Below are 26577 nucleotides of genomic sequence, written 5' to 3'. Positions count from 1 at the left end.
CTCACCTCTAAAGAGTATATTCATCTACAAAAGTTAACCAATAAATATATTTAACCCTTTCCAATTGATTCTCATCTTATTTCCTAGCAATATATTGACAATTATTTTCTCCAACACAACACCATGTTTAAAGGGCTTTACTGATTATTTTAAAGTAAACTCTAATTGGTAGTGATTAATTTTCCCAAGTGCTCAGAATGAATATCATAAGGTTCTGTCATGTAACTCCTCCCTTGCAGCATACATGTGGTAAAACTCAAAGGATCTTCACAAGATTAATCATTTTTATTCTGGATAAATTGATCAGGAATAAGTCTCATTCTAGGTGCACAACTGGCAACAAGGTTAAAACCATAACTCACATTTCAGGGTGAATTCTCAAGCCGAGTCAGTATGGATTAGAACATACTTAGTGTGTGCTGGCAATCCTTCTCAGCACAGTCAGGGGGGTTATAAGAGTACAACCAGAGGTGTCTCATTAGCTGCTCTAAATGTACTCCTTTTCCTCAACGGTTCTTCAGAGCAGTAGCCTGAATGCACTCTGGAAGCATGGGTAAGATCTGTCTATCTGGACAGGCATTTGTTGACTTAAACTGGTTATGTGTAAAGGTGGAAGTATTTACATTTATAGGATATCTGGTATTTAATATTTCAAACAATGAAGTGCTCACTACTATGGAGGGTGGGGAAAAACAGATGATCTGTATTGTTGAGGCCTTTGGCAGCAGTCTCTTGAGCAGCGGGGCAGACCCTACATACCCAATTGCACCCTATTTACCTTGTTCTGCAGAAATCAATGGGAAGCACTGAGAATCCAGCTTACTCCCTATTTGCATAACCCTATCCTGAATTCTGGTTCTTAGTCACACTGCAATGTGACAAAAGAAATATTCAATATATGGAAGCATTCTTCCCCTCCCTCTTGCTCTCTGTAATATACTTGACAAGATTGCTATCTGCCCAGAACCTGCAAGGCCCAAATAAATATATACATAAAATCACTCTGCAGATTACTCTATGGATCCAGAGTCTAACTAAAGTGCTGTTTAGTGGTTTTCCACCTCTCCTATATCATATACACACATATTGCGTGTGTACATGCGTGTGCGTACACAGAGATAATGCATACATGCAGCATACAAAAACTGTTATATAGATTATATAGAACTCGTGTACACCCGTACAAGTACACAGATGAGAAACAAAATATATATTTTTAAAAATTTAGATATAAGAAGATAGGTAAATCAATCCCCCCAATGTTTCTTGTTGCTAAACAATGAAGTAATTGTCCCTTCTGAAGTGGAGAACTGTGAGCACTGGAAAAGTTCTTTTGCTCACCTCCTTGGCAATGGTTGTTATGAAGGCGGGTGGTCTGGCCGTGGCAATGAGTGAGAGAGCGTGTCGTGCAGAGCGGGCGGAGTCAGCTGCTGGACTCAGAGGCAGCCCCATTGTGATGCTAATCAGAGATCAGACAAAGGGGGAAGGGGGAAAAGGAAGAAAAGAAGCATTAGAAATATAGAGTGAAAAGATTAGACACAGCTTATAATGTCAGTTCAAGGTCAACGGGAGCACTCAAACAGTTAGAATATAATGGACTTCCAACAATGAACAGTGATTAGGAGTCAGGGTGTTCTAGCATCTAATACAAAATCAAATAATTAACCATGAAGATTGAAAACAGTATGTGCATCTGTCCAAAGTGTTAAAAAGGCCTTGTTAACAAATTATCTAGCGTAGTACTGAATACATATCAAGAACCCAGGCCAACGCAAATATACAGTGTCATACAAATAAACTGTACCTTTTATTTCTCAGCTAAAATTTGAGCAATAATATGAGCAAAGCTCTGCCACTATTATTATTCCAATCTGCCAGGTACATTTCTCCCATAGCCGACAGCACAAAAAAGCACTGGAAATACTGATTTCATTTCCAGATGGGCTTCTTGTGTGAAATCACCTTCTTCCCTACTATAGCTATTCCAAAAGGAAGACGGCAATCACCACAAACCTAATATTCAGGTTTGGGGTTTTACATTGCGAGGACAATATTTCTTGGAAGACGGACTAACTGCTTGTTTCTTAATAACACCAATTACTCATCCATACTGGAAAGCAGGTGGATCAGACTTTGCAATAACGAACAAGTAGTAAACAAGCCATAATTTAAAGAATAGAAAATAGAGAACTTCAACTACAACAAGTTAGTAACAGATCACCTTTGTTGGCCTACAATTATGAAGGGATCCCTCCTGCTATTCTAACTACAGTTCATTTGTGAGAATCTAAACGGAAGTTGGTGGTATGCCTCTTTGCTAGGCTTTCAAAAGATGGTGCATGGGCACAGTAACCTGGAGAGCAGACTGCAAAAGTTAAAGCAAGTTGCAGCTTTCTCTGCCCTCCCTATAACACCACATTCTTAGTGTAAATCTAGTTGGTATAGCCAGCAGATAGTGTAGAGACAGAAGGCAAACCTAAGCCAATTGTGGCTGGATATGGGATTCTTTGCAAACTTTGGTAAGGCTCCTTCCATTATCCAGGGAGGGACTACCCTCAATTCGGGAATTTCTGGTTTATTTCACGTTTGACGATCTACACGGACATCAGTTTCAAAGTAGTAATTGGTTATCTTCTTACAAGGAGATACTGTGCAATATAGTGAAACAGGCCCGGTTCAGATAGAATGGTTTGGCCACTGTGGACAGGGTTTGGGGTTGCATGTGACATCCTTCTATCACACACAGATTTCCTCCTTTACTTCTTGTTGTAAATAAACCTTAGTCTGCTGTGATGTCTAAATCGAGCAAACTATGGTTTGGTCAAAACCGGATGCAAGGAAAAGAGCCAGAGTGCACGATGGAAGGTGAGAATGAGCAAGCCCAAACCCTATTGTGATGTCCAGACCATGGCTTGGCTATTGCACCTAAAGAGGGAAGCTGCTATTTCTGCTAACTATCCCCTCCATTTGTAGCTCCGGATACCATTCCTGAACGAGACTCCAGCAAGGAGGAAGGGGACAGGAAACTCTCCACTCCAAGAGGGGAACACTCTTGAGGTTGTCAGGATCCAAACCAAGGCTTTTAACAAAAAACAAACAAACCTTACATTTGCTTATGACAGCCTTTAGCATAACCCTGCTTTCAATTGTTAGTAGTGAATTCTGTAAGGGAATCTGATAAGCACATTTGAAAAATTACTTGTTGAGGGAAGGAATCTCATGTGTGATTTACATATCAAGAGAAAGAAACTTTTTTATTTTAAAAAGGTCAAGCTGAAAAAAGGCATAAAGAAAAGAGGGAGCATGAGTTGGAGTTTAAGACCTTTTATATGTGGGGAAAGTGGGCCGATTTCCTTTTTTGAAAGTTCCTTCAGAACATCACCTAACAAGGTTGCGCAACTACAACCCTCTTATTTGGCAGGATGATCCATTTACTTCCATGGGGCTTAATTTCAAGTAAACATGCATAAGATCAGGCTGCATGAGGAGCTAACATTTTAAATAGGGCTGTTAACAATTAAATGCCTTTCAACTGATTGATTACATTTAAACAAATTTGCATATCACCAACACCTTAAAATAAAATGCCTTTTTGATACACTGAAGTATAAAACTTATAAATGCATTTATTTTTAAATCACCAGTTATTATTGGAAAGAAATGACATCTTTAGCATTTTAGTTCCCCATTACTAGAGCCAAAAAAATCTCAAACAAGTGAAATCTCAGCACCACCAATTGCAAAATGAATCAACTTAAACTTTAGTCAAAGACTCAGTCAATTACAGGTTGCAGCCCTGCTGAAAGGCATGGTGCACTGTTGGGCATTGCATACATGTCTAAAGATTTCACCCAAATGCAGCACCTAAATTATAATCCACATCTCTATATCACAGACCAGCTATACAACTTTGGAATCTCCATCCAGAGTTCAAATTTCCTCCCATCTCTTCCAGCACCCTCCGTGTAACATTTTATGGCTGTGCACTTTCTGAGGGGAGCATTGAAAAGAAGCAACCATTTTAAAATATGACACAAAAAGCATCCCTAGTACAGCTCTTAAATTTTAAGACTTTCTGTCCCAAGAAAGATCTGTATGTGTTCTCTCTCTTTCTCTCCTCTTCTTCCTGTTGGGCATGGCATGGATTTTTCTGAAAAGCAACAGGCTCCTTGTTAATTCATTAATGACACTCTGCAGTGTTAGTATGTGGCCACAGATTAACCCCCTCCTGTAGCTGGGCCAGCTGGTCTGTCAGAGCAAGAACCGTGCATGAAGGAGCAGGCAAACTGCGCCATTGCAGACCAAAATAAAGGCAGATGCAAAGCTAACATGAACAAGGAGGTATCAGGCTGGTCCCTGTGCCAGTGGAGGCTGGTGGCTCCTATGTCAGTGCAGCAGTGAATCCACCCTGGGTTTCGGGCAGAACTCTAAAGGACCTATCCAAAGTGCTGAACCCTGTTCACAAAATGGGTTCAGCACCTTGGATAGCTCCTTTAGAGTTCTGCCTGGTTTTGACAGAAACCCAGAGCGGATTCACCACCCCACTGACATAAGAACATCAGAAGAGCCCTGCTGGACCATACCAAGGGTCCATCTAGTCCCGCATTCTGTGCATACTGTGGCCAACCAGCTGTCGACAGAAGACCCACAAGCAGGATATGAGTGCAACAGCACAGGAGCCACCAGCCTCCCCTGCCCTGTGCTTATAGTTGTATTGAGGAATTTTACTCTTCCACATCATTACGATGAAGAGCACCTGCATTTCAGTCTTTTCCACACAGAGATTGCAATAAATAATGATAATGGTAAGGATAATGATAATAATAATAATATGCTGCTGATATTAGTATTAAGTGCCATCATAGAAGAAACATGATTTATTCGGGGAAGGGCCATAACTCAGTGTCCCTCCCCTCCTCTTGGGAAGAGGCCATTGTTTTGCACAGCTTGCAAAGCAATTGCTTTGCAAGCAGAGGTTACATGTTCAATCCCTGGCATCTTCAATTAAAAGGGTCAGGCACAGGATGACCCCAAGTTGTTTAGCTCCACCAGGCTTCAGCAAGAGTGATGGGGCATCGAGAACCAGCACACTGACTCGATCCCACTTCATTCACAACCCAGTGTTTAAGAAAACCCTGGGCTGTTGTGTGAACGGGGCAAGAGAAATGGGTGATGTTCAAAAGTAAATGAGGATAGTGTTTCTTTACTGTGGTAATGAAGAAAGAAATTCAGCAGTTACAAATTCTCATCCCTGCCTGACAAGCTGCACCTGCCAAATTCCCTCTTTGGTACCAACCTGAAGGTCTTTTCCATTAACTGTCTTCAGCTGATCAATTGCTAGCTCTTAAAAACAAGGAGAAAGATGATACATACATGGTAAATAATTAAAGTGGGTCCTCTACTGTAGGTTTGGGTTTATTCATTTATAAAAATTTATTGCCCACTTTCCATTATAAATAATCCCAAAGTGGGGTACCAAACCAATAAAGCACAGTAAGAAGGAGGGATTAAAGGTGAGTCCTGTGCCCGAATGAGTTGAAGGCTACTGCTGTTGCATATAGCTCAATCATGCTTCCATGAAACAATGGCTAAAAGAAAAAGTGTAGGAAAACATCCGGCATCTCATTTTGGGAAATCCGTTTGGGAAAGATGGAAGCAAAAGTAAGGAAAGAAGCAGCTTGTTGCACCCCTCTACTCTCCCAGCTCTTAACAGCCCCAAAGACGAAGTCATTTTAAACAGCTTTTTCCATCTTTTTCATAGCTTGGGCCATACAATGGAATAAAGAAGCATAATTACATAAGACTGTAATTCGAGGATCTTGCAATTGTTCTGATTCATTTGAATCACTGGACAAAGATCTCATGAAGAGGAGGAGCCCTAGCTCAGTGGTAGAGCCCCTGCTTTGCATCCAGGAGGTCCCAGGTTCAATCCCCAGAATGTCCAGGTAGGGTCGCAAAATCGCCTGCCTGAAATTCTAGAGAGCCACTGCCAGTCGGCGTGGACAATACTGGGCCACATGGACCAACGGTCTGATTCAGTACACGGTAGCTTCCTATGTTGCTATGTGTTAACATTATTAAATTTCCACGATGGAGAAAGCAAGAGTACTAGCATATTTCATTACTTTCCATCAATTCTAAGGTTCTGTCTCTTGGCGGAATTTCCTAGGAAAGCGTGTGTGAGCAACGCACTGTATGAGAAATGCGGGAAGTGTATTTCCCTCTAGAAACGTTTTCTTATTCCTTTATTACACTTATATCCCACCTTTCCTCCACGGAGTTCAAGGCGGTGTATGTGGTTCCCCTCCCGTTTTATTCTCACAACAATCCTGTGAGGTAGGTTAAGCTCAAAGGTAGCAATTGGCCCAGAAGTTACCCAGTGAGCTTCTTGGCTAAATGGGGATTTGAACCTGGGTCTCCCCAGTCTCTAGTCTGAAATGCAACCCACTATATCACACTGAATCTCTATTTTAAAAACTCTGCCTGAATTTTTGATATAAACTAAGTTTTAAAGAAGGAAAAACATGTTTTACAAAATGTTGTCTAGTGTAACATACTAAGAAAGAAAGGGGGGGGGAAGAGAGAGCGAGAGAGAGACAGAGAGTATTAGGAACACAAGTAACTGAGATATGTGTGTATCAGAAGTGTAGCTTTTAACTGGGGCAGGAGAAGCAAATGTCCAACTATGAGCCTAGTTTGCACATTTAAAGTAAGGATGGATATTTTAGCGTTTTGTAGTTAAAGATATTAGTAGTTCTTAAATATTATATGCTGCCTTTCAGGACAAAACCCTCCCAAGGCAGCTTATATTAAAGCCATAATACATCACATGTCAATAAAACTACCATCCCAAACTAAAACATTACAACATCAAAACAGCAATAGTTATATACAGAGCACCACATATTATTTATTTATTATTAAGATTTATGTGCCGCCTCATTTCCTAAAAAGCCATCAGGGTGGTGGCAACAATTTAAAACAATAAAATCTTAAAGCATTAAAAACAGTAAAAACATTAAAACATTACAACTATACACTTTATAAGGCTACACTGAAGAGGTGCATCTTCATACCCTTTCTAAAGGCCAAGACAGTGGGGGTCAATCGTAGTTAAGGAGGGAATGCATTCCATAGTTTGGGGGCAACACAGGGGAATGCCCTTTCAAATGGGCCTCTGCAGGTAATGTTGCCCTCTCCTGCAGATCTTAATACCCAGGCAGGTTCATAGCAAGAAAGGCTGCCCTTTAGATAGCCAGGTTAAAAAGCAGCTTGAAATAAAACATTTTTCAGGGACTATGTAAAGCCAGTACAGTAGAGGCCATATGTATCTCCCAAGAGAGAAAACTCCATAAGTATGGGCCACCACCAGAAAGGCCCTATCTTTTGTGCCTGCCATGCATCAACTGTGTTTCAACTTAGAAAGGGCAACCTTTATATGTTTTTGTTCCACAAAGTAGAACATTATTGTTTACCCCTTTTCCAAAAGGAAACTGAAAATAGAATGACTTGTCCTACTGCACTGTATGAATTCAGAGGATACACAGACCCAATTCTTGGAAAACAGGTGTTTAAGATTTGTGCCACGAGAGCTTTCATTTAAAGTACGAGAGATTGTTTTTAATCCTGTTCTCAAAACAAAGGAAAGAAAGATCGGTAATGGGTGGTTCATTCCCGCACCAAACCGTGGTGGTGCTCCACATTCTGCTCAACTTTGCCCATTCAAGACTCTCCCAGCTTGGGTGGATTTTTGAAGATCACTATCATCTTTCTCATGCTTATGTGATCTTGTGGGAGGGGGTAATCCTACTTTTAGTTACTATGACTGTGTGAGCCCGGCAGATTACTTAAAAGAAGCACAGGGCAACATCACAGGTGAATTTTGAAGTTATCCCCTGGCCAAACTCATACTGTGACTCAAATGTAGATTTCTTTTTTTCCAAGCTCACCCAACTATGATTGCGATCTCAGCCTTTAACACCATTAGCTTTTTCATACTGACGTCATACTTTTAAAAAATCTCCCCTATAACCACTATGATTACTGGTATGCCAGAATGTTTAAAGGGAATAAGATTTTTTTTAAAAAAAACTTGAAAAAGATGTAACCACCTAGCCATACTTACAATAGTGACTAAAAGGGAGACTTCCCTAAAGTCATGTAAGGATGGTAAAGGGTGAACCACCCCTCCACAATAGACACAACCCCAAACGCATACACAAGCTCATCCTGACCCATAAGATATAACTAGTGCTATAAGTAGGAAAAAAAAATCTGAATTTAAAAATAATTGTTATTTCATTTAAGTGCTTCTGATGCTAGCAATTTAGAGATACTAAAATACACAAACATTTTAGTGCTTGGTAACCAGTTTACAGAAGTTTCTGCTGCTTATAAGAAAATCATGAATTTTCCTTTCCGCCCCCCTTTAAGCCCTATCTGGAACAGCGGCAACTCCACTGAGCTCAGAAGGACTGAGCCTACGCTGAATTAACTCCTCGGTTAGGAGATCTGAACTCTGGTATCCTAGGCCCACCCCTGGCTTCTGGGTTCAGTCTTGCATTTAGATATATTTTCCTTATATATTACACAATCAGAGTCTTGCATGTTCCTTGCCATCCTCAATTACTGCAGCCTGAAGATGGGGAAAGGACACTTCTTCCCACCAAGCTCTGTTGAAATGGATGGAAGCTACAAAGAAATGGTATTGATGAATAGCCTGGAAACCCCTTAATTTTTTAAAAAAATTAAAAGCTGCTGCTTAATTACACAAAATGTGCAAGACAAACTGTACAGAGCAACCTGAATCAAAGTGCAGTTTATAATTCAAAAGAGGGAAATTATGGGCAACAAAGATCCCTACAGCTGTCCAAGCCTAGAAATCAAAGCCTAATTAATGCTAGAAAAATACTCCTAATCCTCCTGTGCATCTCCTCAATGCATCTTCTACAGTCTAATCTTGGGGTGGGGGGTGGGGGTGACGACATGGTGGCAGGGGGAGCGAGAGGTGGGTTAGATCTGTAAAGAAGAAATTCAGAGCTCTCCAGTCCTCTACAGCTTGGAAATGTATTTTATTCAACATGTGCATGCACACACAGATAGACACACAGAACACACAAAAAGATAAACACTGCATGTGTTTTCCTTTGTCAATAAATGTGAAGTGATTTTTTTCCCCTCCCCACCCCACCCCACCCCCGGAACCACACGCTTGACATAAAAGCTCCTTTATAAACCATGCTTAACATCACAGACAGAAGCGAGGCAGCTGTGCGCTGTTATTGTGTGCACGGTAAATCAGGCACAAAAAAGGGGCAGCTCAGCAGGGCACCAGGAGGGTAAGATGCACACTTAACCCCCTGTACACTTTGTTGCTCCATTTCTTTCCATCTTAAGTCCTTCTGCAGTCAGTACTGTACCTGTCACGGATGTAACAGGCCGTTTTCAATCTAAATCTTGTTATGGATTAATAAGCAAACACTTTCTTGCTTATTATGCAATTTATCATGATGAAAATTGCATTGCTCTCCTCAAGGCTACATGCTGATACATTCATTTATTCAGCAGCTCTGTATACAGAGAGCAATACTAATCTTTATGACAGCTAGAGGTGTACTAGGAAGCCTAAAATAGCATCCAGAAAAGCTGTACTTGGTCTCTACGAAAGCAGCGTTTAAGCGCATGCATGTACACGCACACACATACATACACATGCCCACTCACAAAGGAGACAAGAAGATTTTACTTAAAATATTTCAAGTTGGCATTCACATCATACTCCGATTTCCTGTTTCACTGAACCCAAGAAAATACTCTGCAAACTAATTATCAATATTTATCTCTGCCTAATGTACAAAAAACATCCAGGTCATTTGATGACTCAGAACAATGACTAGGTGATTTCACATAAGGAAGGCTATTGTGCAGATAGATGTTGTCCATGCAGTAATCCACATTAATAGCACAGTATGGAATACGAGTTTTTCTTTAAATATAACACAGTGCAAGAACAGAAGTACCCTTACATTAACATAATTAGAGAACTGGAAAAAACGTATTTTTCTCAAAATTATAGAAGTGGCATGCATATCAATTATGTAACATGAATAATTTAATAACACACACACACACAGTACTATGCATGCAAGGATAAAAAATTAAAATTTTCATGCACTTTAATTTTTAATAGAGTTTGTTATTGTAAGTTTATTCCCAGCCCCACATACCACCACTAAGATAGACATAGGGCTCTTTATGCATTGAAAATCTAGATGAAAAAAGAATCAGCAATATGTTCTGAAATGAGTATGTCAGGAAAAAAAACCCCTCAATTTAAATGGAAAACTTTGAATTCCCCTGGAATTACTGGAGACTTATAGCTGCACTGCAGGCTTTAAATCTGCAATGTTAAAAAGTGTTATCAAGTCTGTCTGCTGGAAAAATTACGTAGGACACACAAAGAAATCTTGATTTCTGTCATGACACACCTAAATTTGTGTACGTGATAAATGCTCAACTGCAATTCCAAGGCTGCAGTAGGAAATGCAGGTTGTTCTGTTTTTGCTTACAATCCTTCCATAAATATAGTGAATGCATGGAAATCATTGTAAAATTAATCAGCAGTATGAGCGGTAAAAACTATTTTGAGAGCTTTAGAACAAAGTATTCAACTATCCTCCTGATATATGCATGTATTATCTCGTCCATGACATTTATATTCTCAGATGTTGAACATGCTTTGGAATATAATTTTTGAGCTAGGAGTGCACAGATCAAACCACATTCTTGTAACAGAAATGACTTTATTGTCTCTTTTTCTCTAGACAAGGCACATAAAATGCTAACATTGCAGGAGAACAAGAGGATAATATTAGTTTGTCCATTTTCTCACTCAAAATATAACCCATGATTTAAAAAATGATTTTAATCACTTTTGTGTTTACTGATTGTTCCTTTTAAATCCGTAGTTTTATTTTTATATGCTATTATGTATTGTATTATTTCCTTTTTTTGTAAGCTACACTGATTAGCAGGGTAGAAATATTTAATATCCAAACTACTATTACTATTACTACTTAGCATTATGACATAATGTGCTACAAGTATTAAACAAATGATACAAGAATCCAATGAAAGATGTTTATATTTACGACAGACATTACCTGGACACCAAAGACTAAAAAATACTCGGTTCTGAAGCTTAGACATTCAATATAATTTTAAATGGCAATGAGGAAGAATGCAATAGGAAATTACACTTCGTGTTGTAGTATTTTTGAGATTATAGAACAGATTGAATAGTTGATGATAGTTGAAACTGTTTTATTAGGGGACATGGATCCAGAAGTGACAAAAGATGTGGCATGCTTTAGCTGCTTGTAAAAGCTAAAATCAAAAGCAACTAAATCAAACTTCAAAAGTTTAACTGATTAACCATGTCTGTATTGAAATTGAATGTAATTTTTAATGCCAATCTGTATTTTGATATTATATTTTGTTATTTTGATTGGCTAATATCATAAAATCTAACAATTTTATTTTTTTTAAGGAAGGAGTAAATATCCAAATCTGTTGATTTTTCAAGTTATAGTATACTTTTAACTGGTCAACAAAACAATCACCAAGGATTTTTTCATCACTTGGAAAATATGATCAGTCGGGCAATTATCAATTCTTTTTTCAAGATCAGACATATATCTATGTAAGAGAATAAAACCATGCACAATTGTGCAGAATTTTTTCCCCGTGCATTGTAAGAAGCAGCTAAAAGCAGCTATGAATGAAAGGAGTTAACCATCCTAATACTACACAGTATTTTTATATCTCATCTACGAGGAAAAGCTCTTAGGGAAAGAAAACAAATACTATATTGCTCTTTTTTTTTAAAAAAAGTATGTTATATTGATTGTTCCTTGCCCCCCCACCCCCAAGGATTTATCAGATACACCTGTTTATCAGATATATTATGTTCACATATTTCCATGCAATAAATCTTAAGAGATGATATTAAAAATGTTTATACAGATAGTGTAAGAAAATTTTAATCGACCATCTTTCTATTCTTTTGAATTTCTGGAATTGGGAAGAGCACACTTAAAGAAATTCTCCCATATTTATATTTTAAAATTTGTGTCAAAATAACAACTGGAAACGATTGCCCTTTTAACCAAGACAAGAAAACACACACAGCGACTATAAGCATTAATTTGAGAGTGTTAAGAAGTTAAAAACATACATATATAGCATTACTTTAAGAATTACTGCAAGTGGATTTTAATGTAGTCAGAGTAATCTGGCTACATTAAAATATTTCAAAACCCTGTTTTTGTTTTAGGAAAAAGGTGGTATGCATTTTAAAAAGTCATGAAGTACACTGAGTCATTTCCCTTCAGCAAGGGTGTTACATCAAGTTAACAGTTTCGGAAACTGTTGTATGGAATTTGAATGACCTAGATTTTCAGGTTTGTTTTTTATTGTACCAACATGTGTCTTATACGCATGGAGAGGGTATGCATGAAAGGGCTGGTGGGACTGCACACTCCAATCATGCTCCCTCAACACTGATGCATGCAGGTACCACACACCCCATTGGCTGCATGTACGCCAATGTCAACAGCGCCTATGCACGTATAGAAGTACATACGTATATAGGGCTCCCTCCATGTGGGTGGGAAACCTGGAAATCAGGATTCTTATTTATCTGGAAGACGTCCTATACACATATAGATGCACACATAGAGGTACATGTCACACTGAGGCAAACACATGACTGGCATGACTGGTGTACACATCGGTGTGGAGGATCCTGTTAGTCCTCTCATGCATCTTCCTTTAAGTACATGAGAGAGCCAGTGTGGTATAGTGGCAAGAGTGTTGGACTGGGAGCTGGGAGATCCGGGTTCTAGTCCCCACTCGGCCATGGAAGCTCACTGGGTGCCTTTGGGCCAGTCACAGACTCTCAGCCCAACCCACCTCACAGGGTTGTTGTTGTGAGGATGAAATGGAGAGGAGGAGGATAATATAAGCCGCCTTGGGTTCCTTGCAAGAGGAAAAAAGGCGGGGTATAAATGCAATAATAATAATAATAATAATAATAATAATACATGGAATTTTGTCTCAGCAAAAGCAAAGCAAACAAGGCAGATTTCCAAAAAGAAGGAAGAAGTATATTCATTAATAAAATATATTCATTCTTTTCAGTGCAGATGTACTCTGGAACAGTTTCCTGGCTTAAACAGCACACTTCAGAAAATAAAAGCACGCATGTACTCACACAGACTCTCTGTAGAATGAATGTTATTTTAAATCACAATTTAAAAGATTTTTTTTCTTGCTTAGGACAAAAAAAGACAGATTTTATTTCACTGTCACTGAAGTATATCAACAAAAACTTCATGCGAGTTAACAGGCTGAGCATTGTCTGCAGTAGTAGCAGATGCCAAAACAAGTTCCAGTTTGAAAAAATGGTCATTTCTATTTTTCTTTTAAAGAACCAGGTTTTTTTTTGCCGTTTTTCATTTTTTAAAATGAGGCTTAAGTCCATTTCCTAAGCAAACAGTTCATAGAGAGAATACATACACAGAGTTTTCTTCGTAACCACAGAATGATGGCATCCCATCAAAACAAAGTGAGGAGAAACTAAGCCTATGTAAGGCAAGAGAGAAAGGATACAGATACATAGCCACTGACTGTACTATATGTCATGGAATTACAGGGAGGAGAGTGTTTGAAAAACATGTAGTCCAACCGGTGGCTCGGTTCAGACAGAGTAGTCTCTATCTGATAAACTATAGTTTATTGGTCTGGGAATAAACTGTGTGCTGCCATCCTCTCTTTTCACCCATTCCTTTTCTTCCTCCAGCCACGTGCCCAGCTTTGGTGAGGGTATCATGGTTTCTTAAACCACAGTTTCCTGTGATGTCTGAAGTGGGAAACTGCAGTTTAAATGGTCCCTTCAAACCAGGATATCTTCACTGAAGCTGGATGTAGAGGCAAGGAAGGAGCACATGGGCAGATGGCTTGTTCCACGTCTAATAAACCACGATGCAGCTGAACCAACCTGGTGGTTCATGGTTGGATTCTACATACATTTCAATATATCTACCTCCCTACAACAGATGAACCCACATTATACAGTTAGATGCAGAGAGCAGGATGCAGAAAGTGCCCATGCCCTAGTACAGTGGCAACATGTGTCACTGGAAGAGAAACTATCACCACTTGCAAAGGATTTGCATCCTTGTTTTCTGGAAACCACCTAAGGCAGGGTAAACCCAATCCTTTTTGCCCACACTCTAGCAGGTAAAATAGGTACCACACATAAACAGCATATTGGTGTTATTGGATCTCTCAGCCAAAACCATCACATTAAACACCTCCCCCATCAAATTATTGGGTGAAGTACATACTTCGCAAGTTGCTTCTCAGCATCAGCACAGAGCTCCAAGAGGCCCATCAACACAGCGGACACGTCCATATAAGGTTCCCATACGGTAAACCCTCGTCCTATGAGATCAATGGCAGTTCTTCGGATGGTGCTGTGAGGAGGAAGTTTGGGGCTGGGAGGCTGCAGCAGAAGATATGTCAAGGCCTTGCCTGCCACACAAGAAACATTATAAAGCCAGAGTCAGGGAAGAGAGATCAAACATGGATTACTATAATTTATAGCAGGTGTGGGCAGACTTCAGGCTTATGGGATTTACTTGGTTTTTTACTAGAACCTCGAGGTACACTAACTGGAGACAGGAATAAAACAGGAGCCTCAGGGAGTGTTGAAGCCAGAAACAAATTAGTGGCTCAAATTATGGAATCAGACAGTTACCCCACTGTACCGCATGAGACATACACTGGATAACCTATATGTACAAGTACAAATTTATATCTCAGTTACTAGTGATAAGGGATGCTTACACAAAACACACTGGCCAGTAAAGCTTCATGAAGGCCTAGTCAAGAGCATCCACAATTAGTACTGAGATTTTACAATGAGGAACCCTGAGGCTGAGAGAACAGTGGTAAGCAGAAGGCCAGTCAGGGCAGAGATTTATATTTTTTAACCTGAATTTTTACTTGCTCTGTTTAAACTACTGGGAGTCAGACGGATATACCAGTAAATCCTGATCTACTTTTGGGCCACCTTTGAATTATTTTTTAAAATGCTCTTGTAAGTATCCACCATTAAAAAATCTATTCATTGGAGAATGGATCACTGAGTCAGGGTACTGTGAGAATTCAAAATGGGTGCTTTCACAAGCAAGCACTGCTGTTCAAATTATTGCAAGCAGAAATGAGGTTGGGATAACCTGTCCGCCTCGATTGCCACCCTCCTCCCCCTGCCCCAAGATTGGAAAAAAAAATCCCTACTTTGGGACAGGGAAAGCATGTGGCGAAGGTTGAGGGTGCTCCCAGTTTCTTGCCGAAAAAGATGATGCTCCATATGTTGTTCTTGCCAAGAAGACCCTTGTAAATTCATTCTAACATTAGAATTAAACATACTAGAAATATACATAAGAAATTAAGCAGACCAATGAGGGCCAGATTTCAGCTGGAATAAAAGTTTCTCAGATGCTATACGGTTATATGGACTCAAGCCCCGGACCAACTCTGAGAACCACTCCCTGTACCAGCTACTGTAGCACAGTGGCTAAGAAACTGAGTAGGAGACTAGGAATCCACCAGTCCAAATCCTGCATCTGCTATGAACTTCAGACTCAACCACTTCTCCCATCTTCAATATGGAGATAATAATACTGTCCTACCTTACAGTAAGGTTGTTAGGATTACTGAAATAGGCATGTGAAGTGCTATGAAAAAGCACTATATAAATGCAAACTATCATAACTGTTCCAGATTTCTCCTAGAGGCACCATCTCCTATAAAACCAACCTTTAGGAGCACATACATATGCAATTTTTCGCATGACTATGAGAAGGGGGATGTGGTAAAAGAACATTTTTGGTTCCCCAAACTGCGGTGGAGGAATGTGGGTATAAATTGGTTCTGCCAATTTAGGCACTGTAGCCTAAAGCAGAACTCAGGGGAAAAGCTCCTCAGTCAGACTTCAGAGGATCTATATATACTTTTGCTTCCACATATCTAGCAGATCTGGACAATGGGAGAGAATAAGGAAGAGGGCACACACAATGTATATTGGAGACTAGGAAACTGAAATCTAAATTCTTTAACATAAATATATATTTAAAGCATTTTTACCTTACTCTTTAGCTGAAAAGCCTCCTAAAATTGGCTTACATAAGATCAATAACAAACAAGATAGTCTCTGCCCTCAGGCTTACAATCTAAAAGACACCATACAAAAGGAAAGAGGGATGGTAAGGGAAGATGAGGGAAAGCAAACGCAGGCACTACTTGTTAAAGGTATAAAGGTATTAGCGACTCTAATGAGAAAAGGAGTCCAAGATGGGTGGGAGCTTTTAAAAAAGGAAATTCTCAAGGCACAATTACAAACAATTCCAACAAGAAGAAAAGGTGGAAGACAACAGAAGAAGCCAATGTGGCTTCACAAAAAGCTTAGAGATGACCTGAAAACAAAAAAGCACACATATAGGGAGTGGAAGGAAGGACAAGCATAAAGGAAGAGTACAGGCAGGTAGTACATATTGGAGGGATGGCGTCGGGAAGGCTAAAGCTGAGAACGAGCTGAGGTTAGCGAGGCATGCTAAAAGCTACAAAAAGGCTTTTTTCAGCTACGTGAATAGTAAAAGACAGAGGAAAGAAATGGTGGTTCAGCTACTAAATAAGGATGATCAAATGATAACAGATGACAAAGAAAAGGCAGAAGTGCTCAATTCCTACTTTGGCTTAGTCTTCTCCCAAAATAGGATCTATGACCCCCCTGGCAAAGGCGAAGAACAGGCTGCAGGGGCAGGATTGCAGCTTGAGATTGATAGGCATATGGTCAAGGAACACCTAATTACTTTGAATGAGTTCAAATCTCCAGGGCCAGATGAACTGCATCCTAGAGTAATAAAGGAACTGGCAGAAGAACTCTCAGAACCGTTGTCTATTCTCTTTGAGAAATCATGGAGAACAGGTGAAGTGCCAGATGATTGGAGGAGGGCTAATGTTGTCCCTATCTTCAAAAAGGGTAAAAAGGAGGAACCTGGGAACTACAGACCAGTCAGTCTGACATCAATCCCTGGGAAAATTCTGGAGCAGATGATAAAGCAATCCATCTGGAAGTACCTTGAAAACAATGCAGTGATTACTCAAAGCCAACATGGATTTGTCAAGAACAAATCCTGCCATATGAATATGATCTCATTTTTGGATCAAGTAACCACCCTTGTGGACTGTGGGAATGCTGTAGACATCATATACCTCGACTTCAGCAAAGCTTTCAACAAAGTGCCCCATGATATCCTGATGACCAAACTAGCTCAAAGTGGGCTAGATGAAACAATGATCTGGTGGATCCACAGTTGGCTACAGCACTGGACTCAAAGAGTGCTTATCAGTGGGATCTTCTCAAACTGGGGAGAGGTAACAAGTGGGGTACCACAGGGCTCAGTCCTGGGCCCAGTGTTCTTCAACATTTTTATTAATTTGGAGGAGGAGGTGCAGGGAATGCTGATCAAATCTGCAGATGACACAAAATTGGGTGGGATAGCTAATACTTTGGAAGACAGAAACAAAATTCAAAGTGATCTTGACAGACTGGAGCACTGGGCAGAAAACAACAGAATGAAATTAAATAGGGATAAATGCCAAGTTCTGTACCTAGGAAAAAGAAACCAAATGCACAGTTACAAGATGGGGGATATGTGGCTCAACCACACTACAAGTGAGAAGGATCTTGGAATTGTTGTAGATCACAAGCTGAATACGAGCCAACAATGTGAGGTGGCTGGAAAAAAGGCAAATGCTATTTTGGGCTGCATTAATAGAAGCATAGCTTCCAAATCCCGGGAAGTACTAGTTCCCCTCTACTTAGCACTGGTTAGGCCTCATCTGGAGTACTATGTCCGGTTCTGGGCACCACATTTTAAGAAGGATGCAGACAAACTGGAGAGGGTTCAGAGGAGGGCAACAAAGATGATCAGAGGACTGGAAAAAAAGCCCTATGAAGAGAGACTGAAAGAACTGGGTATGTTTATCCTTGAGAAGAGAAGACTGAGGGGAGATAGGATAGCGCTCTTCAAGTACTTGAAAGGTTGTCACAGAGAAGAAGGCCAGGATCTCTTCTTGATCATCCCAGAGTGCAGGACATGGAATAATGGGCTTAAGTTACAGGAAGCCAGATTCCAGCTGAACATCAGGAAAAACTTCCTGACTGTTAGAGCAATACGACAATGGAACCAGTTACCTAGGGAGGTGGTGGGCTCTCCCACACTGGAGGCATTCAAGACCAGGCTGGACAGCCATCTGTCAGGGATGCTCTGACTTGGATTCCTGCATTGAGCAGGGGGTTGGACTCGATGGCCTTGTAGGCCCTTTCCAACCCTACTATTCTATGATATTATGATTCTATAAGGTTCTTACAATGACCAGCTTGAATGGAAACTGTTCAGGGGGATGAAGAGTCCAGTGGAGCTGATTATTCAGTAGAGCTGATGGAGTGGTTCTGCTTCCCATCTCTCCCTCTGCTGCAGCCAAATGAGGGAATGGCTGCCTCTAGATCGTGTATGAAGATGATTCAACCCTCTTGTTCAGAAAGCCTGCATATCTTGTAAATGTAAGACTATGGGGCTTGCTAGGGTTCTTTAAATTTATATAACATGTGCAGTATTATGATAGCTCATTGGGTGAAAATAATATGCATCAATTCTACTCTGAATGAAAATACATGCTTTAGTTTGACCATTCTGAATAAGCAACTTGAAAAGCATACTAAATATGAATGTAGGGTTTCTTTTTATCCTGTGAATCTATAATTAATATAAATTCCACACATTTGGGAAAACAAAGAATCCATGTTTACTTTTATCTATTCTCCCTACATGTGCTCCCAGACACTTTGTGACCTTAGCCCAGATGTAAGGCACACAAATCCATTTAGAGCATAAATGATGGCATGAATCTTCTCTGTGACACAATTCAGATGCCATTGCCCACAAAGTGAATGGGGCCATCAGCATACTTGAAACAAAGCTGAGATTGCATAGATGCATAAGTTGGAGTGTCTCCATGTGTGTGTCTGTGTGTGCGTGCGTGCATGCATGCATGTGTGTAGATAAAGCCGTTGCAATATGTACACCAGCAGCAGGAGCAGCTCAGAAGAGAGCCACTGCAATCTGGTGGGTGGACAGCCACTGCAGCTGCATTTGCACCGACCATATGGATGTTGGTTCATTTAACTGGCACCTCTACATTATCCCAGCTGGATTGTGTGGCCACTGAAAGACCACAGTCCCATGGGCAATCATGCAAGGGCTAATAAGTGTCCGAATCAAAGCAAAATCTGTAGCACACACAGTGTCCAAAAGAGCGACAGAGGCTATTTCAGAATTGATTCTGAGGAACTGTCTTCCAACTTGTCATTCTCTAGAGCATCACTTGCAAATTTTCCTCAACTTGGAAGTCTAACTCACAGTACCTGAGCCAAAGCCCACTCCAAAGTTTGGACCTGGTACACGATGAATTTGCCAAGAGCTACCCCTCTCTCCCAGTCCTTCTACTTTTAAAGGAAACCCTCTTCCCCCTGCAAAAACCAGTTATACTTAAAGCCTGGGTACTGAGCATGTTCAGAACTTTCATTTTCAGCTGGCTGTACAGGAAGTTTTCTATCTCTTATGATTCAATGAATTGGGCCAAGAGGCAGAGAAAAGTACAAATCCCATGCATTCTGGTAGGGAATTATGCTTCTGAGCACATTCAAGAGGTGCAACTCTTAAGGATGAGGCCAAAAAAATGGCAACACTATCTGCAGCAATCTCTTCCCATCACAAGTTCCATCCTCTCTCAGAAGAGGAACCTTGTGTGTATATGGGAACTGTCAGAGAGGAGTAGGGTCAAACTCTTTGAGATTTGGTTTTTCCAAGCTCCGATTAACTCAATGCAACCCCACATACCCGTGAAAGACCTGACTTTTTCTGAGAATTCTCAGAGAAAGCTTGGAAAGAGCAACTTAAGTTTGAGGCAAACCAGGGTGATGGGGTGTGTGTGCCTCTCACTAGTCAAAACCTGATTTTACACACACACACACACACACACACACACCCCTTGATAGAGCAGCTTTTTCAACAATGTTATTTCCCCCCCAATCTGCTTTCAGAGCAGAGGAAGGGGGAGCAGGCAAGGCTGCAGGACTCTAATGAGAATACATGCACAATCTTTAATGATTCCTTAACAAAATGCAGGTGACATCATCTGAGAAACCACTAGAAGTGGCTCTCAATCTGTATGAATAGTGCTGTCTGAGATTTAATTATAATGAGTAATGTTTCAAGAGTGGAATGAAGATATCCTAGCCTTTAAAACTTAACCCCGTGGATATGACCCATGAGTATGCTGTACAGTCACACACTTAGGTTACTTTTTTACTCTGACTACAAACTGTTGCATCCACAGTTCCCTCTGTGACAGCAGAGGGCCGCTGAGGCTCTCCTCTTGGTAGCAGTTCCCTCCCTTAAAATGAAAACTCAGAAGCAGAACATTTGTGTTAGTCTGAGACTCTGGTGATAAGCTCAGGGACAGAATTTATTTGTACTTTGCATTTCACAGCAGTACGTTCACAAAGCAAAGCGACAGGAGGAGAAAAAGCACAAGCAATAAAGGAAGGAAACTTTGTTGCTGCCCTCCACCGAGATGCTTGCAAATATATGCCAGCATATATTGGCATATATATCCTGCAACAAAAGAGTTTTTGTGTACATGTTGAATGAGACATTAGTGCAGGAGAGAAGGGAATCAACTCCCCTCTCCCTATGCTTATCAGGCTAACACAGCAGTTGTGTGCCACTCTCACATTGCTTGTGTTCATCTAATATTCCCAGTCATCACCAATAAAGTGCCTACTATTTTGAGAGATTTAGCTCCTATTTTGTTGTTAATTCATTACAGCAGGGTTGGGTAGAAGGTAGACTATGCCATCAACTGGTGGGCCAGGGCAGGGCCAGTTTCCAGTGAACTACCTAGTGCCTGCTGGTTGCTAAAGTTTTTGCAAAGAATGATGAACTCATGTGGGCCTTCATCTGATCCTGCAATGTAGTTATGTCCTTAAGCAAAAGTGCACAATCAGGATTACTTAAAATAGGTTAGATAGGCCTTAACAGTTAAGAGATCCCAAGTATGCACAATTGATTCAGTAAAGCCAAGCCAGTGGACCATAAGAAATCTAGTTAAAAATGAAAAGACCACTCAAGACTGAAGTCAGCCTAGGTCTGCTTTAGAGCACTTGTCACCCAACACAGCCCTTCATTTTTCCACTCTTCCCTTTCTACAGTTAACTGGTTGGCCTCACGTCAGCCAGTTCATTTGTCTAAATTACACTTTGGAAGGCCTAAACTATTTTTAATAAGTCTGAAAATATCTTCTGGAGCAGTTGAACTCAATATTTAAATAACTCTAAGATGTTTTTTGTATAATGCTTCACCTGGTACCATCTATAGCTAATGAATGCTGATGAATATTGGACCATAAAGAGACGTTTGGGCTATCCACACATGCATCTGTATTTTTTTCTGAAAGTTCCCCTCTTGGCATCCCTAAAAGAACTCATTACAGAGCTGCAAAATGGCAATGATCCTGTGATTCTCTCAATGTGCCTCTAGTGAAACGTGGCAGAAGAGAACTGGCACAGAAGTTTTGGTGAAAAGTGTGGGCCACATCTTTAGTAACTGCCACTAGAAAAAACTTGGTGACCAATGGGCAAGGATTCGAGCAATACAGTATAAACTCAGTGTTGTACAGCCTAACAGCTGGGCAGAATATCACAGAAGTGACTGAAGTCAGACAGATACTACCCACAGAATGATTACTGCTGCCATTAGCCATCACCTGTAGGTGTTTCTTTACGATTTTTCCAAGTGCAGGACTGGTTAGAGAATCCTAGAGCACCTTTATAACTTCCTATGTGATGGCTCTTCTCTCTCCTGGTCACACACTTGGCTCTGGCTTGAAGACAGGAGAGGCTGTCCTAGGACCACACTACCATACCAATGCCGAACAAGTCACCCATGTTGAACGTCGGTTCATAATGACATGGGTGTCACATCTACAGAAGGGAAATGAAAACAGAAAAAAAAACAATGGCTGCCAAAATGGCTACTGACATTGGTGGCTGAAGAGTAAATGGAAGAAAAGAATGCTGCATTAAAATGATGATGCATTAATTAATAGCTCAATTACAGTTACAGTTTTAAAGCACTTTAAAACCAAGTTAGTTCACTAGGATTTATATTATTACAAAGAATGCCAAATGAATTAATAATGACTGGCCACTTATTTTAAGTGTTGCTAAGTGAACCAAGCTCTCCCACCACAGCTACTGGGGTCATAGAGAATGGCCAAATTTTATGTTCAACAATTTTCTTACTGTTCACAAGTTTAAAGGAAGAGGAACTTTGATGTGGCAAAACCTCTCAGTTGTAGACATAAGTGGAAGCCATTTCAATTCAGTAATTTCTATTCTTGTCTGAATAATATCCTTTTAAAATGTTCAACGTAGTTCAATGTTCATTCACAGATCAAGAAAAGAGTAAAGCTACCTTAAAAAAAGAGCAAAACATGATGTAATATGAATATAGCCAGTCAGAATGGGAAATGGAGAAACACACACACTGGCCTGGAAGGGCTGTGCCAGACTTACTTTTCAACAAGAGAACTGTATCATGTGCCTTCACAGCTTTCTCTTGGACCATCCACTTATATCAAAGAAAGAAAAGGGTCACTTGGGTACAATGTTGGGATGGTTGTGAATCTTCTGTTAGAGTACCTAGCTTCATATTGTGGGGGTGCCAAGGTGAACAAGTCATCTTGAGGTTGAATCAGAGGGTGATGCTGCCCGATCAGAGCCAGCAATCATTTTTTTGCTAAATGTTCTTACAAATGAGGCTCTTGCATCGTGGAAGACACTGGTGAGGTTTCCCAGGAAATAGACCTGGCTGGTAGAGGTCTCACCAGAGCTATTTTAACTCTTGAAGTGGCTAGAATTAGTGTGCTAATAAGCAGGAAGGAGCAAGTGGAAGCTTGTTGTGCCAGGTAAGAAGTAACAGGGCTGATCTGAACCAGAGTACTGATGTATATGTAATGATCACCAAGATTATTAAAAGCCTGAGCACTTGTAGAAGCACTATAAGACCTTTCCATTTAGGTTGGTTTTTGAAAGCTAGGCTTACAATTTGAATATTTATTTATTTTAATTGGATATTTTATTTTCTGTATGTTTTCTGTATGGTTTTTTTCACTGTAGCTATGGACAGGACTTGCTGGGAGTATGAACTGTTTAAATTCATTTTCTGATTTCTCCGTGCCTTTGTGCAGTTTTTCCAGAGATGTCCACAATATGCTTTTATTCATTCTTTCACTGCCAGTACGTCCACCCTATACTGAAGCTTTATGGACACCAGTCGCTTTGGCTTCACATCCCTATGAAGTAGTGAGATGTGAAAAGCACTTTGAATGTTTATGGCTCTCTATAGATAACACAATAAACTCCACATTTTCATTTACATTTACTGCTCTGGAGTTAACAGCTACATTCAATTAGGAGAAGTGACTGGGAGCCTTCCGATCCATACTACGCTACATCATCAGCTCCCAGCCTGTTAAATGCAAAATTAATTTGGTCTACTCTTTCACATTTCTCCCTCCTTTTTTTAAACACAAGAGCAGCCTCTATGTAACACAAAGCCTCTGTCATATTTATTTCCATGTCCAGATTATGCATACTGAAATTGTGATAATGAATCTTGTAATGGATTATTTTCATTTTCAAATGAAGCATGCTGAAATAATGAACTGCAGCAATCATCCATTAGTAAAATGTGAATGAGGGCTAAACAAGTAACTTTCCCAGATAAATGTAATTGATCATTACTGTGATCCTATTATACAGTAGCTCTTTTTAATATCATTCATTTAGCTACTTATTGCTGTGGTTGAGACAAAGTATTGATTTTTATGTTTTTTTTCCCGTCCTACAGGCAGTTCTCAAAATTCAGCTTCTTATTTTTGTTTATTGAACTGCCTCCCATCTTTAGCAGCCGAGAGGGAGTGGGCCAATCAGCACGTCTTCCTAGGTAACCCAGTTTAACCTATCAGAGACCAGACTAGTTTACAAAGAATAGCAATTGGCTCTTCCCACGACACACATTGTGTAAGTTTTAATTTATTAAACATTTCACTCCCAAAGCATTTAAGCCTCCCCCTATTTAAATAAAGCACCCTGGGCCTTGAACACAAGCAAACACCTACTACCTACAGATACTCTAAATATTTCTCTTGTCAACATTTATCTTACTTAAATTGAGCTGAGGGAAAAAAAGATGAACTAAACAAAAGTCACTCTGCTGCCCACTTCTCAGTCTGGACATCTTTGTTTAAGCTTTGACTTGGCTTAAATGAACGAATTAATATTGACAAAAACATCAACTAAGCTAATGAGTTGTTAGTTAAGGCAATAAACATGTCACATTAGAGTCAGCGCAGTGAAGAGGTAATTAGCCCTAGAAAAGCTCCGCTGATTGGGGCTGTTGCGATCCTTTGCTCTTAACCTTTGAGTCCATTATCTTGTGCAGGATGAGCAGCGTCTATGCTAATGCAAATCCGCCAATACACATCGGCCTTGGTACAGTAGCCAAGGACTGCATTAGCAAGGATGTGCGGCGGCTGGCGTCTTCATATTTACTTAGTGTCTATTAACAAGTTTACATAATAGCTCAAAGGATTACAATAAGCTATAGATGGTGATGAATTTGGGAAACAACAGAAAACAATGGTATAGCATAGAACAAAACTGGTTAAGAGGCAATCGTTACTGAATGAGCCAACTATATATTTGGTGTGGGAAGGGCTAATGGGTTGGGAATTTTGATAAGACAAGCTTTCATTCACTCCCAGATCTGACTTTAGTGTTCTCTGCTATATGGAGGTGTGTGTGTGGGGGGGGAGGAGGACAATGAAATTTTCAGAAACCTCTTATCTAACTTCGAAACTAGCAGCATATAACAAATGTTTAGATGAATGTATCTGAATACAGTACATAATTTATTAATAGAAACATCACAAAACCACTAAAGTAAAATCAAATCTTGTTTATAACATTTATATAGATTAATCCAATGGTGCATTAAGCCAAAACCAGCCAAGTTTCTATACTCCTTGTAGAAAACTATTTTAAGTAATGCAGCCTTTGCTGATTTCGTCACTATCACCTAAAATGAAATTTAAACATACACTAATAAGTGCAAATATATGAGATAAAATCTTGACATTTTGAACCCCAGGGGAAGATGCCAATTGATTTCAAGATTTCACCCAAAGCCCTTTATGTCCTAGCAATGAGATTAATAAAAGAGTAAGACATATTTTTATTACTTTAATTGTTTTATTAAAAGAGGCTTAAGATCTCTTATTTGTGTGCCAGGTTTTAATAGCTTTACTGCTTTACTGTAAAAAGGAGCAAGAGTATATATTTTAAATGTGCCTTAGCCCATCTATGCTACAAGTACATTTCTGTGCAAGCTCACAAATAAAGACTTGTGGTTCATTCTTTTTTTTTAAAAAACTCTAAACAAATATTAAGAGATTCAGTGAAGAATAAAATTAAGAGAAATACGATGGCAACAATGTGTTTTTCAGAACAGTTAATTCTACTCTTACATTTTGGACAATGCTAATAACATTATTTTACCGTTATGCAATGTCTATGAAAATTCAACTCCAATCATTGTTGAAGTTAATTGGGTGTTTAAGAAGGCCTAATTTTAAGAGAGTATTATGGTCTTTGAAGGCTTTAGACACATACGTACAAGGAGCCCAGATTTAGAACTTTTATCTCAGTGTCAAGAAACAAAATAAGCCTCACAAAGATTTGAGTTAGTCTTGATCTCCTTTAATTTCTAACTGAGAACCTGTACAGAATGACCATAGCATAACTATATCAATATCCTATGCTGTCACAAATTCCAAAGACTGTCTAGTGGAAATCAGCAGATGGAGAATTTAGGTTAACTGGAGTTAAGGCTGAGAGAAAAACTGAACTAGACATTACAAGAGGCACAGGGCTGACACCAAAAACAGAAGACCCATATCTGTCGCTGCTCTTTGTATGTCTCCACAAGTGGCAACCATCAATGTGGAGGGCTGCGTGAGAACATGAAATGTATCATGTTTTGCTTGTCATGCCCACAATTCTTTAGTTTACTTGGTGTCATTTCAAATTTGACATCAAATGTTTGAATTCAGCTCTTCTCCCCACCAGTTTTGAAATTGTGGTGTAAGGCTCTGCTCACATTATCATCATTAATGGAGACCAAGACATTAGCAAGGAGAAGTAGGGCTTTCTCAGCAATGGCCCTGAGGCTTTGGAACAAGCTGCCAGATGAGGCATGCCGTTATAATTTGTTGATTGCCAGGGTATGTTTTTTTTTTAATCTTATCTTCCAGATATTCTAA

The 26577-nt window shown here is 39.8% G+C and overlaps 1 protein-coding gene across 7 annotated transcripts in view; it reads right to left on the bottom strand.

Moving 5' to 3' along the window:
- WDR7 (WD repeat domain 7) overlaps positions 1-26577 on the bottom strand; it is a 307789-nt gene that overhangs the window by 93073 nt on the left and 188139 nt on the right. For all 7 annotated transcript variants that reach the window (XM_084832958.1, XM_084832957.1, XM_084832964.1 and 4 more), the window contains 2 exons: positions 14409-14595; positions 1342-1459 (listed from right to left, as the gene is read on the bottom strand). In XM_084832958.1, coding sequence (XP_084689084.1) covers positions 1342-1459; positions 14409-14595 — 305 coding nt within the window. The remainder of the gene's footprint in view (positions 1-1341; positions 1460-14408; positions 14596-26577) is intronic.

Source organism: Heloderma suspectum, chromosome 2, assembly GCF_057233095.1.
Source record: "Heloderma suspectum isolate Gila_16-S chromosome 2, 16-S_ref, whole genome shotgun sequence".
NCBI classification, from domain to species: Eukaryota; Metazoa; Chordata; class Lepidosauria; order Squamata; family Helodermatidae; genus Heloderma; species Heloderma suspectum.
The sequence above is the reverse complement of the archived record's forward strand: the minus strand, read 5'-3'. Positions and strand labels throughout refer to the sequence as shown.